The sequence below is a fragment of the Tamandua tetradactyla genome, chromosome 11, assembly GCF_023851605.1.
Source record: "Tamandua tetradactyla isolate mTamTet1 chromosome 11, mTamTet1.pri, whole genome shotgun sequence".
Lineage (NCBI taxonomy): Eukaryota > Metazoa > Chordata > Mammalia > Pilosa > Myrmecophagidae > Tamandua > Tamandua tetradactyla.
Genome location: NC_135337.1, coordinates 3496768 through 3519573, shown reverse-complemented (window position 1 = coordinate 3519573; position 22806 = coordinate 3496768). Strand labels below are relative to the sequence as shown.

Below are 22806 nucleotides of genomic sequence, written 5' to 3'. Positions count from 1 at the left end.
ACTGTAACTTATGCAGTAAAGTTACTTGATGGATATTGGATGGCTTTCAAAATTGACATGAAGTCTGGAGAAGTAGGGTGGCTAATAGGTATCAAAGAATCCATATACTTAAACCTCAGCCAAAGTAAAGGAATGATTAGATACCACTGTTACTGCTGCTGGTCACTGAATATTGCTTTCCTGCCTCTGGTCGCTGGTGACTCTGTTTTCTGAGTGATTTCTGAAATTGAGTCCTTGTGTCTTTGTGTCACTTCCTCCAAATCTAGAGTCCCAGCTAAAGCATCTTATTGCCCAAGTCTAGGTCAGTGGCCCTTGCCTTGCTGCTAGAAACATCAGGAATCTTGAGCTTTCTGGCTATTGTTCAGAGGAGAGGGATTTCTACCAATAAACTAGTGAATTTCTGATTTTTACATATTGGCAGCTTAAGAAACATGAAATAAACCTAAAAGAACCCTAAGTTTTATTATAGAAACTTGCACCGCTGTGCCCTGGTGGTTCTGTACCACAAAAAATTTTAATTATCCTGCCCAATATGCCAGTAGTGCATCTGAGAAATACTAGATTATGTGGATCCTCTTGAGGAGGAGGTTGGAAGTTATTACTCCTGGTCTTAACTATTTAAGTTCTCTGGCTTGAGTGTTATTTCTCACTTCTTTGTTTGACTTCTTAGTCCCTTTCCTTAGTTTAAGGGACTTGTTTCTTTTTCTACCTCGTTTGCTCTCATGTACTCTCTTTCTCTAAATATATGTAAGTCTTGCTTGAGTCTTTCCATGTTCTCAACTCTGTTAATCTCTTTAAAAAAGAACAGAGTAACAGTAGACTTCACATCATTCTGGTGCTGGTTGTTATTTACGGTCTTTATACTGCCAGTAGTAGTTGTGATTCTAATTGTTCTAGTTTACTAGCTGCCGGGATGCAATATACCAGAGACGGAATGGCTTTTAAAAAGGGGAATTTAATAAGTTGCTAGTTTACAGTTCTAAGGCCGAGATAATGTCCCAATTAAAACAAGTCTATAGAAGTGTCCAATCAAAGGCATCCAGGGATAGATACCTTGGTTCAACAAGGCCGATGAAATTCAGGGTTTCTCTCTCAAGTGGAAGGACACATGGTGAACACAGTCAAGAGTTTCTGTCTCCTCTGAAAAGTCACATAGTGAACACAGTCAGGGTTCCTCTCTCATCTGGAAGGGCACATGGTGAACATGGCATCATCTGCTAGTTTCTTCTGGCTTCCTGTTTCATGAAGCTCACTGGGAGGCGTTTTCCTTCTTCATCTCCAAAGGTTGCTGGCTCGTGGACTCTGCTGCATGGTGCTGCGGCATTCTCTGCTCTCTCTGAATCTCCTCTTCTCCAAAATGTTTCCTCTTTTATAGGACTCCAGAAACTTATCAAGACCCACCCAAATGGGTGGAGACATGTCGTCACCTAATTCAGTTTAACAACCACTCTGGATTGGGTTACATCTCCAGGGAAATGATCTAATTACAGTTTCAAACATTTAGTATTGAATAGGGATTATTCTGCCTTTTTAAAATGGGATTTTGATTAAAACATGGCTTTTCTAGGGGCCATACATCCTTTCAAACCAGCACACTATATCAAAATAGAATTTGGTTTAAGTGAAGGTGGCAGTGATTGTAATAATTTGTATCAGGTGGTGTTGGCAGTGTGCGGCCCTTGGAGTCTATGGGGACAAATCCAGAGCTATCTGATCCCTAGTTTACATAAATGGTGTGAATCATTCCTCATCACTAGGTATTGTATACCATAAATGGGATGAATGTAAAACAGTGTAAAAGGTAGTTATAAAATGTAAAAGTGTAGGGTAGAGATGTGCCATTAGTTTGTGGAATGCAGGGCTTGCAGCTGAGGGGAGAGGGCAGGCTGAGAGAGTTTCTTAGAAAGAACCAGTTAAACCCAGGTAGACCACAGAAGCAAGCTGTTAGCTTGAGGGGCTAGACAGAGATGGAGGATCTGAACCAATAAGACAACTGTTAGAGAAACTAGAAGACAGGGAAGGTTTGAAGCCAGAAAGTGAAAGAGCGTAGAGAAGTTACATGAACTAAGATATGGTCATGACAGTTTTGTTATGGATTCTTATTGCTTTAGGTTTGGGTAGAGATGTACTTGGTTAAGGTCACAATAGCAGTTCTGGGTCAGTACTACACCAAAATTCGGAATGGGTAATTCCACAGGAAAATAATGAACAACATAATAAAATCTTTAAAATTATTTAAAATAAATTCTTTTCTTGTCAGGTGACCAATAATGACTTTTTTTTTTTAACTGATGATGATTTCTTATAATCAGCATTCTGATATATCAGTGTTCTCTCTGGTCTCTCACCACTTAATGGTAACTTTTTTTTCTTTCCCATTAGAGTTCACTGTTTGTGAACAGTGTACAATTCTGTGGATTAAAAAAAATTATTCTAGTAACATATATACAACCTATATACCTTTTTGATGAAAGTATATGATTTTTTGGGAGAGAATCTTTACAATGATCAGAAAAGTCTTCAACTTATCTTTCCTACTTAAAATTCTAATGAGAAGGACTACTTAAAATATCAAATCACCCTTTAAGACAAAAAAGCAATGAAACTCTTAAAAGATAATGAAGCTAAAAGAAAGACGAAGAATGGAGTTAACTGTGTGCATGATAGTTTCTTCTTTTTTCTTTGGGTTTTATGCAGATTTCAATTTCGGATTCGTTATAGGAAGGCCAGGCTTTAGTTTTTTAGAACTGGGGTAGTGATTTTTATTAACTATTAATTTCTGTTTTTGCACTACAACAAAACAATTTGGAGATCTTTAAAGTTTGTTTTATAATGGGTTTGTATGTGTGTGTGTGTGTGTGTGTGTGTATGTGTGGTTTCATTATCTGTGGGTATGTGTTATCTATGCTCAGATTTTAATATTAGGCTATAGAATGTCAAGAGAAAAGTGTATTGACATTTATTTTCCCCCTCAAAATAAATGGTAAAAATTGGTTTGATGGAAAATAAGATACATTGGAGAAACAGCAATCAAAATTATCACAGAAGGAAACAAACAGCACTATACATATTGTCCAGGGGATGAAAAGGTATGGTCAACATAGATGAGCAGCATCGAATATAGGAGCTGGGATACATATTAAGAATTAGGGTTGCTTTCCATATGATCATTCATTCATCAAATATTTATTGAGTACTGTGTTTCAAATATTGGAGATCTAATATGCAGAGTAAATTAATGCCTGGATTTTTAGAGCTTTAGGAGCTCACAAAATATGATAAGGAAAATATGAAAATAAAATATGATAATGAAAATAAGAATTGCAAAATAAAGGGCTATGGGAGAAAATGGAGAATGCCGGCATTGTGGGTTGAGTTTTCCTCCACATCCCTCGTTCCACCCCCGCCAAGATGTGATCAAGTCCTAACCACTAACTAGTAACTGTGATTGTGGCCTTACTTGGAAGTAGTGTTATTGCAGATGTAATTAGTTAAGACGAGGTCATGCCAGACTAATATTAATATTAGGCTACAAGTTCGGTATGATTGGTGTCCTTATAAAAGAGGAAATTCTGGACACAAATACAGCCATAAAGAAAGGGAAGATTACTATGTGGAGACTGAGCTAGAGATTGGAGTTAAGGCTGCCACAAACTGAGGAATGCCTGGGGCTACCAGAAGCTGGAAGGGGTAAGGAAGGATCCTCCCCAGAGGCTTTGGAGGCTGCCTCTGTTCTCCCTCCAGTTGGTGTTAACTTTTTGATGAAAGTAAATGATTTTTTTCTGGGAGAGAATCTTAATAGTGATCAGGAAATCCCTCAGCTTTTATTATATTTCCTACTTACGATGCCAATGAAAAGGACAACTTAAAATACCAAGTCAGAGACAAAACAACAAAAGGAGGGAGCACTGACCTACCAACACCTTAATTTCAGACTTCTGTCCTTCAGAAATGTGAGAAAGTAAATTTCCATTGTTATAAGCCATCTAGTTTGTGGTAATTTGTTATGGCAGCCCTAGAAAACTAATGCAGCTGGATAGTGATAACGTTTGAGTGGGATTTTGACAAATGAGCAAGAACTCAACAGGATTTGAGGAGAATGAAAGGATTTGCAGGAGGGATTACTGTACATAGTCTGAAAGGTACGGAATGTGGTTAGAGAATGATCAGAAGCTGGAGCAGGGGATATTTCTGGGACTGGCAAAATAAAGAAGGTGGGTAAGGGAGACTGGATCCCTAGTTATATGCAGGAATTGTCTTCTAGGAGTATGGATTCCGTCTTTTAGGGAAGAGAGAATAGTAATTTTTGTGTTTTAATAAATAAAAGGTACATAGCTCTTAGGAACAAATAAAAGCATCAAAGAGCCATTATTACCAATCTGAATTAATAGATTTCTAGCTTAAAAAGGTAGGAAGGAGAACTGATATTATTGATCATTCAGTAAACATTCATTGCTAGTTGGTAGAGGTTTAAAGACTATGACCCTGTCGTAAGGTATAAGTGTTTCATTAAGTGCAAGATAGACACTCTTTGAAAGTCAAGGCATTTGACATTCAACAACTATATATTAGACATGATTTAAATTTTGCCGCTGAGGAGACTGGGTCACAGAATTTAATTTGTTCCAGACGACTTAACCTTCAGATTTTTCTGACTATACAGACCATATGAGCCCAGACCACAGATATTTTTAAATTAGTCTTTAAAATATAGCCTAGGTAAATGTAAGATTTTCATTAAGCTTTTTTAATATGTTGAAAATATCTCAAGGATCTTAATGTTCTTATCAGTGACTCATAACACTCTGGATCCCTTATAGTAACATTCTTTCTCAGCATTCACTTTTTAATTATTATTATTTTATTTTATTTTTTTTTTACTTTTAAGGTCAGAATACAGTCTTTGGGAAAACAAATTCCTGTAGTAAATCTCACAGAGGATTATATCCTGTTGTTGACTTGAAAGAGGACAACTCTAAAATGTTAAAAGAGAAGCTTATGAAAAAAACAGACTTAAAATGAAGTATTTTCTGTGAGAAACATTTGCTTAGGTAAGTTAGAAACTAACAGATCTGATAGTACATCATTCTTAAAACATGACTTCTGCTTGTTAACCATGTTTTACTCCCGTATAAAACTTTTTATGTCCTACCAGGTATTCAGTATTAAAGAATCATGGATGAGACCCTTGAAATAAGTTAGTCAGTTCATAGACATGGAGACTGAGGCTTAATGAGGTCAAGGTCATAGTGTTGAAGGCTTTATTTATAGTAGTAGAGCCAGGGCAAAGTAAAGAAAGGAATTGACTACTTGAATATTATAGTTAGTTTATTTTATTTAATCATTTAATCTTAGAACAATAGTGCAGTAGATAGGGCTTCATTATAGTAATTTTAGTGAAACTAAGTCTCTGGAACACAGAGCTACAACACAGGTGTCCTGATTCCTATTTAGAAGACTTTTTAAATAATCCATGCTGCCACTTGTAATTTTACTCGTCCTTGTTTGTCTACCCCTGGCTGCTTGCCCCCCTGAGTTTAGCTAGTGCTTGTTCTTTAGGACGACGAGAAAATAATGCCTTTATTGGACAGCTCTTGGTTTTGTGCTTTATCCTTGCTTTTCTCTGTACCTAGCACGGCAGATGAAATCTAGTTATGATTTATTCTTTTTAACTTCCAAACCTTGGGCTTGAAAGGAATTGGCAATCAGCTAGAATATAATCATATAAGGTGTAGTTACAAGGTTCAAAAGGTGACCAAAATAAGAACGTCACACCTGTCAGAGGAAGAAAGGAGTCATCATATGTCAAATGTATATATCTCCTCTTTTCTCACTTTCCACTCTCAAGCAAAACCTGAGTTACTAGAAAAAGTACTAAGGAGTTTAGGTAGTGGGGATATTTAGAAGGAGAAGTTGGATAATTGCTACTTGATGGGTCAGCTCTTTTCCAACCTACAAATAGGCATATGTTTTTAAAAATTTTGTGCAGTAGAATCCAGAGAACATTTAAGTTGTATAGGATAGTTCTTATTAGTTTTTCTTTGTATGAACAATTTATTCCAGCATTCAGGGGATTATACCTCTTGTGAAACAGTTTATTTTATATGTTTCTTTTTAAGAAGTTGTCATACATATGAGCCATACAGAGGTCTGGGACTGGGATTTAGGGTATCTCTGTATTTCCTTATTGCTTCTCTGCCATATGGGGTGGTCCCTAGGAATTGGCTTACTCTCATCAGAGAAGAAAATAAATTCTTCAGCATAGTAGAAAGAACATGAATCATACAGACCTGATTTGAATCCTGATTTTACTACTATTACCTGTGTTTGTTGGAAGAAAGTTTACTCAACTTTACCAAGTCTTAGTTTTCAAATCTGTAAAAAGGGTATAATAATATTAATAATGCCTTTTCCTAAGGTAATTGTAAATATTAAAATTATATATATAAAGTGAAAGGGATTGTGTTCAATAACTGTTTTTATTTTTCCTGTTTCAAGTGGGAAACATGTTAGCATATTTGTGATTTGCCCCCAACTGATCCATCTTGGAATCTCGGTTCTCTTTTAGAGAGAATTCCCAGTTTACTTTCCCCTTCCTATTGGTCTCTTCTGCCTTGCCCATATGACCTGAGAGAAAAGATCCTAGGATTTGAATATGTAGTATTGCATTTTGCTTTCAGATATGTGATATATGACTGAGGTACACATTTAACCTCTCAGACTCAGTTTCCTCACTTATGAAAAAGGGATAAAAATATGCCTTGCTCATAGAGTTGCTAAAATAATTAACTAGTATGTGTGGAGGTTCTTTGTAAATAGCACAATACTATGAAAATGTTATTTTCCTTAATTGATTATAATATATCTGAGATTTAAAAATGTCTATTATATAAGTTGGTCTCATTTTGTGGGATCAAGGAAGTTTTATGAAAGAAGTGGAATTTATACTTTGATTTGTCTACATTCAAATGAGGAAAATGGCATTTTAGAGTAAATGAGCAAACACATGAAGGAGTGGGTGGGTGGAGAATGATGTATTTTGAGAACAGAGAGTAGTAGATGAGTTGAGCCACGTATAGGGGAGCTAGGAATATCGAGCTTTAGGAAGGTAGGTTGGAGCAAACCACCAGGATGTAAGAATTTGCTCCACAGTTTAACATTTTGAGGCAAGTACTAGTAACACTCAACCCTTTCATTTAATAGCTTTGTGAAGTTGCATAAATCACTTTCCTCAATTGTAAAAATAAGTGTTCTGGCATTGATAACGTAGGATGATTTTGGTAGGCAGGAAACAAACAAAGGAAGCCAGCAATCAGGAAGATCAATTAGTAGTTCAGTGGAACCATGGGTGGAAACATACAAAATTTCATTTCTACTCATGTTAATGCTTTTCCAAGACTTTACAAAGTTTTTGCTTAAAAGTTAACAAAATATTAAAGGGAAGCTAGTTAGAAAAGTTTTGGTGATACTTTCAATCTGAACAATTTCACATCTTCATCAGCCAAATGCACTAACCCCTATGTTCTAAAAGCCAAAAGCGTTCGGCTTTGTTTCTAAAACACAGCCATCTTTAATGTTGTGTACCGAATTAAAGTTAGTAACAGTTTATGAAATAATTATTAGGTAATGACAAGATATCAGTAACCGAGACAAATATTTATTGAATATTATCTATAGGTCCTTTGTAGTATATATATTGAACTTTTTTCTAGATGATGGGTTGGTTTTACATTTTTAAGTAACAGTTATATTTAAAATTTTATTATAGTCCTTTGATAATGATTTTATGTCATAAGGAAATATTTCACAAAGTAAAAATCTTTGCAAATAAATGCTTTATTTTCTGTTTAGATTTCTTTTTTTTTGAAACTGCAAGGGATTTTTTTTGTCGTAAGAAAAATGAATTGGTAACATTTTTCATGACTAAGAAATTGTAAGAAAACACAGTACATGATGGACTGAATTGTCTATTCCTTTGTGCCTGTGCGTATTTATTTATATTTCTCTGTGTCTAAAATATAGCATTAATTGAAATATTATGTGCTGCTAGACTTAGAGAGTAATACTGAAGTGATTTCAATGGAACTAACATATGAATTAAGTAAATTTTCATTTTATAATTTTCATTTCCTTTTATTGATTTATGAAACATCCTACATGCTCTTTGAAGTCACCAAGACTAGCGATACATTTATTTTTTGCTGAAGGAACTAAAAATGTTTACTATTAGTTATTAAATACTGGGAACATACTTTTTTCTGACCTAGTACTTCTCTTGTCACTATTGTTAAAGCTTTTTGAAAATATGTTCTTCCTTCTTCTAGTCTCAGTCTTCTGAAATTTAGTTCCTGGCTCCACTGTTCCATTGAGCCTGCCCTTGCTAAGTCATAAAAGACATCTTAAATGCCAAATCAGTGACATAAAAAAAAAAACAACAACAGCTGTATTGAGGTAAATTTTTATACAGTGTTAGTCACCAAGTGTACAAGTAAATGTGTTTTGAAATATTAAGTTTTGTAACCTCTACCTGTATTTTTATGATATAGAACTATCTCTTCATTACTCTGAAAAGTTCCTTTGTACCTTGTCAGTCTCCTCGTGGGTGCATGGGCGGGTCAGTGGTAGAATGCTTGTCTTTCATGCAGCAGACCTGGGTTTGACTTGCCGACCGTGCACCTCCCCGCAAAAACAAATAAATTCCCCTTAAGTCAGTTTCTTCCCTATACCTCTGTACCACTGCTTTACTTTCTGTCATTATAGTTTGTTGGACTTTTATGTAATCTGAATCATAATGTGGTCTTTTGGGTCTGCCTTCTTTATTTACCATAATGCTTTTGAGATTCCTCCATGTTGTTGTTTATATGTAGTTCTTTGTCTTTCATTGCTGAGTACTAGTCCATAACTTGTTTATTCATTCACAAATTGATGGACATTTCAATTGTTTCTAAATTTTGGCAACTGCAAATAAAATTGCTATGAACATTCATGTACAAATCTTTGAGTGAGCGTATTCTTTCATTAATCATGGGTAAATACGTAGATTGGATAAGATGTATGTTCTAAGAAATTCCCAGTTGTACCATTTTACATTCTTACCAGCAATGCAGGATAATTCTAATGAGAGTTGGCTCACATTCTTTCTAACACTTGAGGTAGTCTGTCTTTTTAATTTTAGCCATCCTAGTAAGTGTGGTTTTTTTACATGGGCAGGCATCGGGAATTGATCCGGGGTCTCCGTCATGGCAGAGAAGAACTCTGCCACTGAGCCGTAGGTGTGGTTTTAATTTGGATATCCCTCATGACTAATGATGCTCAACATACTTTTAAAGCTTATTACTACTGTATATCTTCTTTGGTGCAGTGTGTGTTCAAATCTTTTGTCTATTTTTAAAAATTGGATTTTTCTCCTTTTATAAATGAGTTTTAAGAGTCACTTATATATTCTAAGTCCAAGAATCTACAATCGTTGAATAGAATGCAAGAATACAAGAATCCTGGATACAGACATATATCTGATCTTGTTGTCAGATATACATTTTGCCAGTATTTTCTCTCAGTGTGTGGCTTATCTTTTCATTCTCCTTACAATGTCTTTCAAAGAGAAGTTATCAATTTTTTCTTTTATGGATTGTACTTTTGGTGTTATATCTTAAGAAACTTTTGCCTAATGCAAAGTCACAAAGATTTTCAACTATGCTTTCTTCCAAAGTTTTTATATAGTTAGATTTATAATCCATTTTGAGTTAATTTTAGTATGTACTGCAAGGTATTTATCAACATTTTCACGTATGGATATTCTGTTGTTTCAGCACCATTTGTGCAAAAAAATCTTCCTTTTTCTATTTACTTGTGTTTCAATGTTTTTTTTTCCTTTCAGAAATTAGCGAACTATATATGTGTGAGCCTGGTTTTATGTTTTATTTTATTTTATTTCCTTATTTTAGGTTTTATTCTGTTTTGATATTTGTTTGGGTATTTTTAAATTAGTACCACACTGTCTTGATTACTGTAACATTATACATTTGTAATATGTCTTGTAATCAGTTACTGTCTATGCCAGTTTGAAACTGTTGTGTATCCCATAAAAGCCATATTCTTTAATCCTCGTTCAGTGTTGTAGGATGGAAACCCTTTTGATTAGATTACTTTCACGGAGAGGTGATGTACCCAATTGTGGGTGTGGACTTTGATTAGATGGAGATGTGACTCCACCCATTCAAGGTGGGTCTTGATTAGCTTACTAGAGTCTTTTAAAAAGGGAAACAAAACAGAAACCTCAGATGTAGATAGTTGGAGAACAGTTGCTTCAGAGCTGACAGTGGCATGGATGTTTGGAGATGCTTGGAGTGCCGACATAGAGAGCAGATGCTTAGACACAGGGAGGGTCCAGCACAGTCCCTTATGTGCTTTCCCATGCGATGATGAGCAAGCCAGAACCCGGAGCTGTGTTGTGGTGAACAAAGTGAAGGCCCACAGATGCTTAGAGAGGAAACCGCTGGCATCAGAAGCTGGAAACCACAAACCAGGAAGAGGGAACAGCAAATGCCAGCCACATCCTTTTGCAGATTAGCCTTTCTTGAACCAAGGTATCTTTCTCTGGATGCCTTAGTTTGGACATATTTATGGCCTTAGAACTGTAAACTTATAACTTATTATATTCTCTTTTTAAAAGCCTTTCCTTTTCTGATATATTGCATTCTGGCAGCATTAGCAAACCAATATAGTGTCATTCCTCCAATTTTCATTTCTCATTTTTTATTTTGTCTATTCTAAGCCTTTGCATTCTATATATATTTAAAATCAGCTTTTCAGTTTTTTCAAAGAAGCCTGTTGGGAATTTTTTTTGGGATTGCATTGAATCTGTTCTTCAATTTGTGGAGAATTGACACTGTGGTAGTTAGATTCAGTTGTCAACTTGGCTAGGTGAAGGCACCTAGTTTTGTTGCTGAGGATGTGAGCCAATGATACGTGAACCTCATCTGTTGCTAATTACATCTGTAGTCGGCTAGGAGGCGTGCCTGCTACAATGAATGACGTTTGACTTAATTGGCTGGTGCTTAAATGAGAGAGCGCAACATAGCACAGCCCAAACAGCTCGGCATACCTCATCTCAGCACTTGCAGCTCAGCCCAGGCCTTTGGAGATGCAGAAAGAAATCACCCTGGGGAAAGTTGTTGGAACCCAGAGGCCTGGAGAGAAGGCCAGCAGCAATCACCCTGTGCCTTCCCACTTAAGAAAGAACCTCAGTTGAAAGTTAGCTGCCTTTCCTCTGAAGAACAAAATAAAACCCTTTTATCAGGGCAGGCCAAGGTGGCTCAGCAGGTAAGAATGCTTGCCTGCCATGCCCGAGGACCTGGGTTCGATTTCCAGTGCCTGCCCATGTTAAAAAAAAAAAAAAAAAAAACCCTTTTATTAAAAGCCAATCCGTCTCTGGTGTGTTGCATTCCGGCAGTTAGCAAACTAGAACAGACACCTTAGCAATATTACATCTTCCAATTTTATCTTTTTGTTTATTTAAATTTGCTGTAATTTCTCTCAGTAATGTTTCATATTTTTCGGTGTACAGATCTTACACATATTTCTCAAATTTATTTTTAGTGTCCCATATTTTATAAGTGATGTTTTTAACATCTCATTTTATGTTTGCTTATTACTAGTATATAGAAATAAAACCAATTTTTAGCATTTACCTTTCATCTAGTTATTTTGCTAAGCTAACTTATTAATTTCTAGTGGCTTTTTTTTTGGGTTAGATGCCACAGGATTTTGTACATAATCATCATCTGCAAATAAGACAGTTTTACTTCTTTTTTTCTGATCTGGATGCCTTTTATTTCTTTTTCTTGCCTTATTGTACTGGCTAGAACTTACAGTACAAAATTGAATAGAAGTGGTAGGAGTATAGGCATTTTTTCCTTGTTCCTGATCTTAGAGGAAAACATTCAGTCTTTCACCTTTAGGTAGAATGTCATCTGTAAGTTTTTCATAGATGCCTTTATCAGATTAGGAAGTTTTCTTTTACCCCTAATTTGCTGAGAGATTTTATCAGGAGTGGATATTGGATTTTGTCAAATGCTGTTTTTTACATCTATTGAGATGATCAGATGGTCATTCTTTTTCAGTCTGTTAATAGGGTGAATTACATCGTTTGCTTTTTGCATGTTTAATCTGTTTTGGTAATGACATATTATTACTTTTTTTTTAGTCATAGGATTTGATTTCCTATTTTCAGAGAGTATTACCTGTAACTTTATTTTCTTTTATTGTATCTGTTTGGTTTTGATATTAGGGTAATACTGGCTTCATGAAATGAGGTGGGAAGTATTCCTTCTTTAAATGTTTGTGTAAAACGGATATTAATTCTTTAAATGCTTGGTAGAATTCAGCAGTGACTCATCTAAGCTTAGTGTTTTCTTTATGGAAAGGTTTTTAATTACAAATTCAGTTTTTAAAATAGATATATAGGACTATTCATGTCATCTAGTTCTACATGAGTTCACTAGATCTCAAGTAGTGTATTGAATTCAAGTAGTATTTTTTAACAAGGATTTGTTCACTTCCTCTAAGTTGTTGAATTTATTGCCATAAAGTTATTAATGGTCCCTCATTATTGTTTTAGTATTTGTAGAATCTGAAGTTATATCACTTCTCTAACTTCTGATGGTGGTAATCTGTGCCTAGTCTCTTTTTTCCGCTTCTGATCATCTGTATGGCTAGATTTTTTCAATTTTATTGATCTCAAAGAACTAGCTTTTGACTTTATTGCTTTTTTTCCATTCTTTTTTTTGTATTTTATTTCTTTAGGCTCCTGTCTTTGTTGTTTTCTTTGTTCTGCTTATTTTAGTTTTAATTTGCTTTTAGTCTCTTTTAGTTAAGACCTGAGGTCAATGATATGAGACCTTTCTTTTCTAATATAGTTGGCTAGTGTTATAAATTTTCCTTTAACCCTTCTTCTTCATATGGAATTTTTTTTTTTTTTGGTGGGGGGGTGGGGAGGTTCACAGGCCAGGAATCGAACCTGGGTCTCCCTCATGGCAGGTGGGAATTCTACCACAGAATTCATAGGATGGTAATGCTGTGAAGTTTCCTCTAATGACTACTTTAGTTTTATCTTGCAAATTTTGATGTTTCCATTTGTATTCAGTTCAAGATTCTTTCTAATTTCACTTTTGATTTCTTCTTTGGCTCATGATTATTGAAAAGTTGTATGATTTAGTTTCCAGATATTTGGAGATTTTTCAATATCTCTTTTTTATTGACTGCCACTCTAATCTGACTAAAGCAAAGAACATAGTTTGTAATGTTTGCATATTCTTAAGTTTATTGAGATTTGTTTTATGTCTCAGAAAATGGCCTGTATTAATAAATGTTTCATTTGCATTTGCACAGGATGTGCGTTAAGTAGAACATTCTATAAATGTCTGTTCAGTCAGGTTGGTTGACAGTGTGTTCAAGACTTTATGTCCTCACTGATTTTCTTTACTTCTTTAATCAGTTGATAAAATTCAGTTGCACCATGAATTTGTCTACATCCCCTTTTGGTTCTATGAGTTTTTGCTTCATGTATTTTGAAATTCTGTTATTAGGTACCTACTATTTTAGAGTACTGTATTCTCTTGATGAATTAAAACTTTTATTATAAAAAGATCCTCTTTATCCTTGCTCTGTGCACTCCATTTTTATACTATAGCTGCTCCAGCTTTTGTTTTATATAATTTACACACCATAAAATTTGCCTATGTAAGTGTACAGTTAAGTTGAAGCTTCAGCTGCCTTGTATGGGCTAAAAAATGATTTCTAAATCCATGCCTTCAGCTCTTGACTTCTTAACCTGTGTGGTTTGTTGACTTTCTTAAATTTAGCATGTTTAAGACCATACTCATCCGTCTGTTTCTCTTTATCTACATAAACTAAGTTTTCTTCCTTTGTTCTCTATCTAGTTAATGTCCCTTTATATCCAGTTAGTATAGTGAAACATTGTTATCTTTAACTCCTTTTACCTTGTGTATTTAATCACTACCTGAGTCTATTGGTTCTGACTTTTTAAGAACCTCTGATGTATATCTTCTCCACATACACTTTAGATGCATAATTTTAGGCCCTTGGCACTTTTTGCCTGTGTGGCTGCTATGACCTCCTAATTCCTTTTCTTACTTCCAGTCTTGTATTACCTTACTTTTACCTTCCTCCACAAGTTATTTCCAAGATTTAAGTACAGGCATACCTTGGAGTTATTGTGGATTCAGTTCTAGATCATAACAGAAACAAAGGAAATATCACAGTAAAGTGAGCCACAAATTTTGTGGTTTCCCAGTGCATATAAATGTTATTTTATACCATACTGTAATCTGTTAAATGTGCAACAGCATTATGTATAAAAAACAATAAACACACCTTAATTAAGAAATACTTTATTGCTAAGAAATGCTAACCATCATCTAAGCCTTCAGCAAGTCATAATTTCTTTACTGATAGAGGGTTCTGCCTTGATGTTAATGGCTGCTGACTTATCAGGGTGGTGGTTGCTGAAGGTTAGGGTGGCTGTGGCAATTTCTTATAATAAGAATACAGTGAAGTTTGCTACATTGATTAGACTCTTCCTTCATGAAACATTTATTTGTAACATGTGATGCTGTTTGATAGCATTTTTACCCGCAGTGGAACTTCTTTCAAAATTGCAGTTAAGCCTTTCAAATGCAGCCACTGCTTTATCAACTAAGTTTATATAATAATCTAAATCCTTTGTTATCATTTCAGCAGTGTTCATGGCATCTTCACCAGTAGATTCTGTTTTAGGAATCTACTTTCTTTGCTTAATCCGTAGGAAGCAACTCCTTATCCCTTAAAGTTTTCCCACAAGATTGCAGCAATTAAGTCACCTCTTCAGGCTCTGCTTCTAATTCTCATTCTCTTGCTGTTTTTACCACGTCTGTAATTACTTCTTCCACTGAAGTCATGAACCCCTCAGAGTCCTCCATGAAGTTTGGAATCACCTTCTTCCAAACTCCTGTGAATGTTGATATTTTGACCTCTTCCTATGAATCACAAATGGTCTTAATGCATTTGGAATAGTGAATCCCTTCCAGAAGATTTTCAATTTACTTTGCCCAGATCCAATTGAAGAAATCACTATCTACCACAGGTATAGCTTTACAAAGACACTTCCTTTTACTTGCACATTTCGAGGCCATTGTAGGGTAAATAATTGGCAAATTTCAATATTGTTGTCTCTCAGGGAATAGGGAAGCTTGAAGAGAGGGAGAGAAATATGGAAAGAGCCAGTGGGTGGGACATTAGACCACACCCAACATCTGTCAGTTAAATTCACTGTCTTATAAGGGCATAGTTCATGGCACCCCAAAACAATTACAGTAGTAACATCAAAGATCATTGATTATAGATCACCATAACAGATATAATAATAACAAAAAAATTTGGAATATTGTAAGAATTACCAAAATGGGATAGAGACACAAAGTGAGTACATTCTGTTGGAAGAATGGCACAGACAGACTTGTTCAATAGGGTTGCCACACACTTCAGTTTCTAAATAACATGATATCTACGAAGTGCAATAAGGTGAAGTGCAGTTAAGTGAGGTTTGCCTGTAAAGTTACGGCATTTTCAAGTTGAAGTCGGTGCTAGTTTGAAACTGTTATGTACTCCAGAAAAGCCATTTTCTTTCAATCCTGACTCAATCTTGTGGGGCCAAACCTATTGTTTAGGGTGTAACCTTTGATTAAATTGTTTCGATGGAGATTGACCCACTCAACTGTGGCGTGGCCTTTTGATTAGATTCCTCCATAGAGATGTGACACACCCAATGATGGGTGTGACCTTTTTAAAAAATATTTTGATTGATAAGACAACATACAAACACTCTTAACATACAAACATTCCATACATGTTGTACAATAGTTGTGTATTCATCGCCGTGATCATTTTTTTAAATATTTGCATCACTCTAGAAAAAGAAATAACAAAAACTCTCATACATACCATACCCCTTACCCCTTCCTCCCAATTTATTTAAACCTTTGTTCCCCCTATTATTTATTTGTTATCCATGATTTTTACTCATCTGTCCATACCCTGAATAAAAGAAGCATCAGACAGGAGGTTTTCACAATCACACAGCCACAGGCTGTGCCTATCCCATGCAGGAATAAGTTTCATAAGTGTGACCCCCAACAAGCCCTTGATCTTGAGCCTTACTCTTATCAAATTTTTTTCTGTAGCAGAGAAATTAAGCCCAACTATAATTATGCCTTAGAGTTTCTTCCAGAAAACCTCTTTTGTTGCTCAGATTTTGCCTTTTTCTCTCTAAGCCTAACTCTGCAAGGAAAATCATTACTTCCCCCTACATGGGACATGACATTCAGGAGTGAAAGTCTCCTTGACAACATGGGACATGACTCCCATGATTGAGCCTGGCCGTGGCACTGTTGGATTGGCAATGCATTCCTGACTAAAACGGGGAAAAGAAATGTAAAAAATAAAGTGTCAGTGGCTAAGAGAGTTCAAATAGAGTTGCAGCCTTTTCTGGAGAATACTCTTATGCAAGCTTCACCTAGATATTGCCAAGTGCCATGGTTTGCCTACCCCCAACCAACATTATTCCTGTTAACTCTAAAGAACGTCTAGGGCTCTGTCTAGATTCTACAAGAGTTTCATGCACTAAGTTTGTTTTCCAGAAACCTATACCCTCCAAATGGTTCCTAGGCCAGATAAGTCCTGAAACCTGAGGGGCCACCCTCTCCAAGAACATCAACTAGAATTCCATCCCCTATCCTATATTGTTGACACCCCTTTTCAACATGGAAAAGTTATAATGGGCATAGCCCAAATAGCTCTAAGATTGGGAGACTGATCAAAAGAGACAGGAGTTATAACAGAAGACAGGATTTAAGAAATGGGTATGACTGGTGAATCATCGTATTGATATGTATTTTAATCTCTAGTGTCTTGGAGCAGCTACATGGAAAAACTTGAAATTGTGAAACTGTAGCCCATACCAGACTTTCAAATCTGTTCTATAACTACTTGTTAAAATGTACTTTGAAATGTATTGCTTTTTTTTATATATTTCACAATAAAAGAAGTTAAAAACAATCTATGATGTTTTTAAAATTTTAAAGTTTTAGAAGCATATGCTGTACTGCATAAGAAAGGAAATCTTCCCACTCTTTATTTTTTTCACTTACCTCTTTCCTTGGCCTTATGCTTAAATTTTTGTGCCTTATTTCTGATTAGAAAAACTTTCTAATTTTTATTTTTTTCTCCTCCATGTGATTTTGTACTGGTTTGATAGGCATTGGCTGCTCTTTTCTCTGTTCTCAGTCAACTCCTAAATTCTGTATTTCTTTCTGGGTCTCCTCTTCTTCCCCTGTGCAAACTGCTTGTTTTTAGGATTCCTGGTTCATTTTCTTTCTCACATCAAATTATATTTATCCTGCTTTTTGGGCAGATATGAGACTCTCACTCATCATTATTACGTTTTAATGACAGGAGTAGAAAACAACTATCAAGACTTAGTAGAGGAATCTTTAGGTTTTATGTTTAAAGGCTGAAATTCTAAAGAAGTCTTCTTCTTACCAGTCTTTTGTTTTTTTTTTCCTTTTCCTACAGGGAAGAAGAAGAACAACTACGAAATAAAATTCGAGCCGATCATGAGAAGGCCCTGGAAGAAGCAAAAGAAAAATTAAAAAAGACAAGAGAGGAAATTCGTGCAGAAATTCAGACAGAAAAAAATAAGGTAGTCCAAGAAATGAAGATAAAAGAGAACAAGCCACTGCCACCAGTCCCTATACCAAACTTTGTAGGAATAAATGGTGGAGATCCAGAAGATAATGACATAAGACAGAAAAGGGAAAAAATTAAAGAGGTAATAAGCTATAATTTGCGATATGAGGTGGTTATAGATATGTATTTGAACGGATATAAATATTTATACCATTTATGGCTTTATATTTTGATCTTGTTCTCAGGTTATAGTTGTAGTTAGTTAACATTTTGGTATTAAGGGCTAGAACTCTGTCTTTTCCTTAATGCTGATTATAATTTTGGGACACTTAAAAAAATTGATATAATGTTGTTAATTGGGTGGTTTCATCATTCACCCTATGTTTAGAGATCTTTTGATATTTACTGTTTTATAAATAGTATATAATAGATCCTTATATAACTTGTGATTGAATTTGAAAAATTTTAAGTATTTATTTATATGGAACTCTGCTAGATACTGTGTTGTGTCCTCATAGGCATGTATCTGATGAGCTAGCATTGTATTTCCCATCTCTTAGAAACATAGAATGATACCTTCTAATCCTAATATAGATTCAGAGCATATTCCTCCTGAGAGCCTTAGAGTATTGAAGAAGGGGACAGATTGATTTTAAAATTCTTTCAATTCATTACACCTCAGATGTCTTTTCAGTTTGCTGCTCTGGACATTACTTGGAGTTAAAGAGACTATGGGGATTGGAGGGAAGATTAGTGTAATTATTAAATCATACGAATTATAATTATTTGGGAGAGGACAATTCTACTGCCTCTGAAGAAAAAGATTTTGTAAAAGTATGAATAGTGTTAATATTATAAAGGGATTATTTATCCTAAAATGAAATACATTTAGTTCAGATAGTCAAGTATATATTTTTATATATTCTGGTAATGGAAATGGAAGGTTAGCTGGTGTATTATAACTTGACTTTATGAGTTATTGTAAAGCCTTGACTTTGAGGTCAAAACAGAGCTATACTGTGATTTTACCTCACCTTGGTAAGTCTGTGTTTTATGTCCAGGCTGGTTAAGGCACTTTCTTTGGTCAGTGTTGGGGAAATGTTGATAGCTTTTTTTCCTGATATCACCAGGATTTATTGAAATACTTTCTTATGTATTTACTAACTCAGATAGATATCCTTGTGTGTTTGGAGGACCCAGGGCCACCCTAGCAATTCACTAGAATGATTCGCAGAACTCAGCATGCTGTTATTCTCATGGTTTCAGTTTATTACAGCCAAAAGTTACAGATTAAAGTTAGTTTATTACAGTGAAAGAATACAGCAATAGAAAAAGGCACATGGGACGGAGTTTAGGAAACACCCAAATGAAGCCTCCAGTTGTCCTGTCAAGGCTCCAGTTGTCCTTTCTTGGTATAATCATATGGACAGAAATTAATATGCCTCATAACATGCACGGAATATTGCAAGCCAGAGAGACTTATATGAACCTTAGTGACCCGGGTTTTTGATGGGGGTTGATAATGTAGGCAAGCCTGACCTCCCAGTGGCTGATCTTATTTCTTCAATCCCTCCAGAATCAAGCTAATACCACTCAACCCAAGTTCCCCACCATAAATTACATTGTTAGCATAAGCTATTTGGTGTGGTCCAAGGTCTTAGATAAATAAAGCACTCTAAGGTTGGACATTCCAAGGGCTCAGAAGCTCTCTCTCAGGAGCTGGGTAAGACCACACTTTTCTTTGGAATAGGCAGCATTTGGACAACTCTGATCTGCTGATTTAATCTTTTCCTGCATGCCAGTTATCATTGTTCTTGAAAATCAACTTAAAAAGTGTTAAGAAGCCCTATGTAGGCTTCTGTTAAATGTTGTGATTACTGATTTAATATAAGCAGAAAAAACTGTAATTTAAGCCTCCATTGGTAGAAATTATCAAGAAACAAGCTGACTTGAATTGTTGAATACCTAAGAGTTTAAAGAAGTAAAGACACCTAATACATCAGACAACAGGGGTGTAAGATGGAACTGGAAAAGAATTATTTGAAAGTTGTATAAGGAGATTTTAATCTCCCAGGTCCCCAGTCCTAGTCCATGCATTCTAGCTACTGTACTCTGTTTTGGAAAAGAAGACCAAATGTTTACTTTTGGAGATGAGTCAGAGAATATTTGGGTTATGGGAGGCCAAAGAACCGAGTTCATTCTAAAAAAGGAGAATGAGGTAAGGATGTAGGAAATTACATGGAAACCTGCATTCTTTTTTTTTTTTTAGCATGCACAGGCACCAGGAAGCGAACCTGGGTCTCTGGCATGACAGGCGAGAATTCTGCCACTGCGCCACCATTGCAGCGCCCATGGTTTATTTATTTATTTATTATTTTAAAACTTTTTTTATTGTACAGTATAACATAAATACAAAGCAAAGAAATAAGAAAAAAAAAAGCAATAGTTTTCAAAACACTCTTCAAAAAGGGTTTACAGGACAGATCCCAGAGTTTATCATGGGCTACCATATGATCCTCTCATATCTTTTCTTCTAGCTGCTCCAGAATGTAGGAGTCTAGAGGGCTTAAATACTTTATCATCACAGTTGAATTTTTTTCCTTCTTTTTTTGTGAACAACAACAATTGTACAAAAAACTATTAATTTCCAAGCACAGCACCACAATTAGTTGTAGAACATGTTTTAGACTTTGACGTGGGTTACAATTTCACAATTTTAGGTTTTTACTTCTAGCTGCTCTAAAATACTGGAGACTAAAAGAGATGTCAATTTAATGATTCAGCATTCATATTCATTTGTTAAGTCTACCTTCTATGTATAATTCTACATCACCTTTGATTTTTCCATACCTCTCATTAGGGTTGTTTGGTCTATGGCAATTCTAAATTTTTGATACTGGAAGGGTGTGCAGGAAGACCCTTCCAATATTAGAACGGGGTAGGGAGATGTTACTGTGTGATATGCTGGAGAGGCTGGGCTAGGTTTTGGGATTTATCTCGACCAGGGAACCATCTGGAGGTTGTAAGTTTCTGGCTAGTTGCTCTAGTGCCTGTAACTCTTGTGGAATCTTAAATATTTCCCTAGGTGTTCTTTAAGATTGGCTGGAATGGTCCTAGTTGGGGGTTGGCAGGTTATGATAGGTAGCAAGGTCTACATGAAGCTTGCGTAAGAGCAACCTCCAGAGTAGACTCTTGACTATTTGAATTCACTCTGCCACAGATAATTTATTAATTACACTTCTTATCCCCATTTTGGTCACGATGTAATTGTTGATCCCATGGTGCCAAGTCTGGATTCATCCCTGGGAGTCGTCTCTCACATCACCAGGGAGACTTTCACCCCTGGATAGCATGTCCCATGTGGTGGGGAGGGCAATGATTTCACTTGCAGACTTGGGCTTAGAGAGACTGAGACCACATCTGAGCAATGAAAGGGGTCCTCCAGAAGTAACTCTTAGGCATGTCTATAGATAGTCTAAGCTTCTCCACTACCTGCATAAACTTCACAGCAATAAGCTTCATGATGGGGGCATGGCCTATCAATTTGGTTATCCTTAAAGTTTGACACAGTATCGGGATTCCCTGATGGTAAGGTTTAATAGTTCCATAGTCTTTCTCCCCTCCCTCAGGGGACTTTGCCAATACTTTTTGATTATTTGGTTAATATACTCTAGGATATTTCCAGGCATTACAATAATCCATACAGGATTAAAGGACCTCTTTCTTATTTTGTGCTTTCTATATCTCAGTTGTTCAAATGAGCTATACAGATAGGTTGAATTAGATTATACACTACAGAAAATTTCAGTTCCAGATTTATTTGTTCCATTGGTCTCAAAGAGTATGTGTGGTTCTAAAATATAGACACTGTCTTCCTTACGCCTATGTTCTGAATTACTTTAAGCCCAACCTGTTCATCTTTGTTCTTATCTGTGTACAGCCTCTCAAAATCCAGAAATAATAATCGCCACCCCAGGCTTAATTGTCTGCTCTAAAAGCATACAATCTAGGTCCCTGTTTTCTTATATGTATTTTGTAATGGTGACCGTACCATTGTTTTTTTGTTTCTTGTTTATTTTTTCTCACCAAATGTCCCACATGTTCGTTCACATTGTTGCATGCCTCACGACGTTCTTCCTTTTTGTAGCAGCACAACCTTCATTCATAAGTATACACCATCGTTTGCCAGTCTGCTTCTCAGTCAGTGCATCCTTCAGCCACCTGCATTCATCGGGCATCATGTAGAAGGCCCGAAGTCCACAGTCCATCAACATTCTCAATTTTAGATAATTTCATTGTTCCCAAGAGACAGAAAACCAGTAAATAGGAAATCTAAACCTCCTTTTAGCATTTGTCCCTCACCCCATTATTTACCTCTGCTGTTGCTGTGATAGTGCTGCTGGTTTCCTTTTGAACATAGCTCATAGCATGCAATAGCAGTTTTCCCCCGTACCCTGGAGTTAAACACTCTTTATACAAGAATCATATCTTTGAAGCAAATCTGATGAGAACGCATTCATATTTCTAGTGTGAGTCTATGGGACACGTAGGTCTATACAACCCCTTTCAACCTTGTTCATCTTCAATATGGTAATATTACTTATATATCCACTAGAGAATCACCCTCACACCTATCTATTCCCTTACATTGGCGTTCAACCTCAGTAGCTAACAGTTCACCCATCTCTATCTCTCTAAGTCCCCTATATTCTGTATTGCAAACCTTTGATTACACCTTTATGCTGGTCATAAAAGTGGAATCATACGCTATTATTCCTTTTGTGTCTGGCTAATTTCGCTCAGCATTATGCCCTCAAGTCTCATCCATTTTGTCATGTGCTTCAGGACTTCATTTTGTCTTACTGTTGCATAATATTCCATTGTTATGTATATGCCACATTTTATTGATCCGCTTGTCTGTTGATGGGCCTTTTATTTGCTTACATCTTTTGGCGATTGTTAATTATGCTGCTATGAATATCAATGTGCAAATGTCTGTTTTTGTCGTTGCTTTCAGCTGTTCTCTGTATATGCCAAGTAGTGCTATTGCTGGGTCATAGGGCA

At 35.9% G+C, this 22806-nt stretch overlaps 1 protein-coding gene across 3 annotated transcripts in view; it reads left to right on the top strand.

Annotated features, from left to right (window-relative positions):
* Positions 1 to 22806, top strand: part of MAN1A2 (mannosidase alpha class 1A member 2) — a 236889-nt gene that overhangs the window by 11063 nt on the left and 203020 nt on the right. For 2 of the 3 annotated variants that reach the window (XR_013159187.1, XM_077119755.1), the window contains exon 2: positions 17629 to 17884. Coding sequence is in view for 2 of the 3 variants with exons in the window: in XM_077119755.1 (XP_076975870.1) it covers positions 17629 to 17884 (256 nt within the window). In the remaining variant the exon portion in view is untranslated. Of the gene's footprint in view, positions 1 to 4888; positions 5052 to 17628; positions 17885 to 22806 lie in introns of all 3 variants that reach the window. The other variant, XM_077119756.1, reaches the window with a different exon arrangement.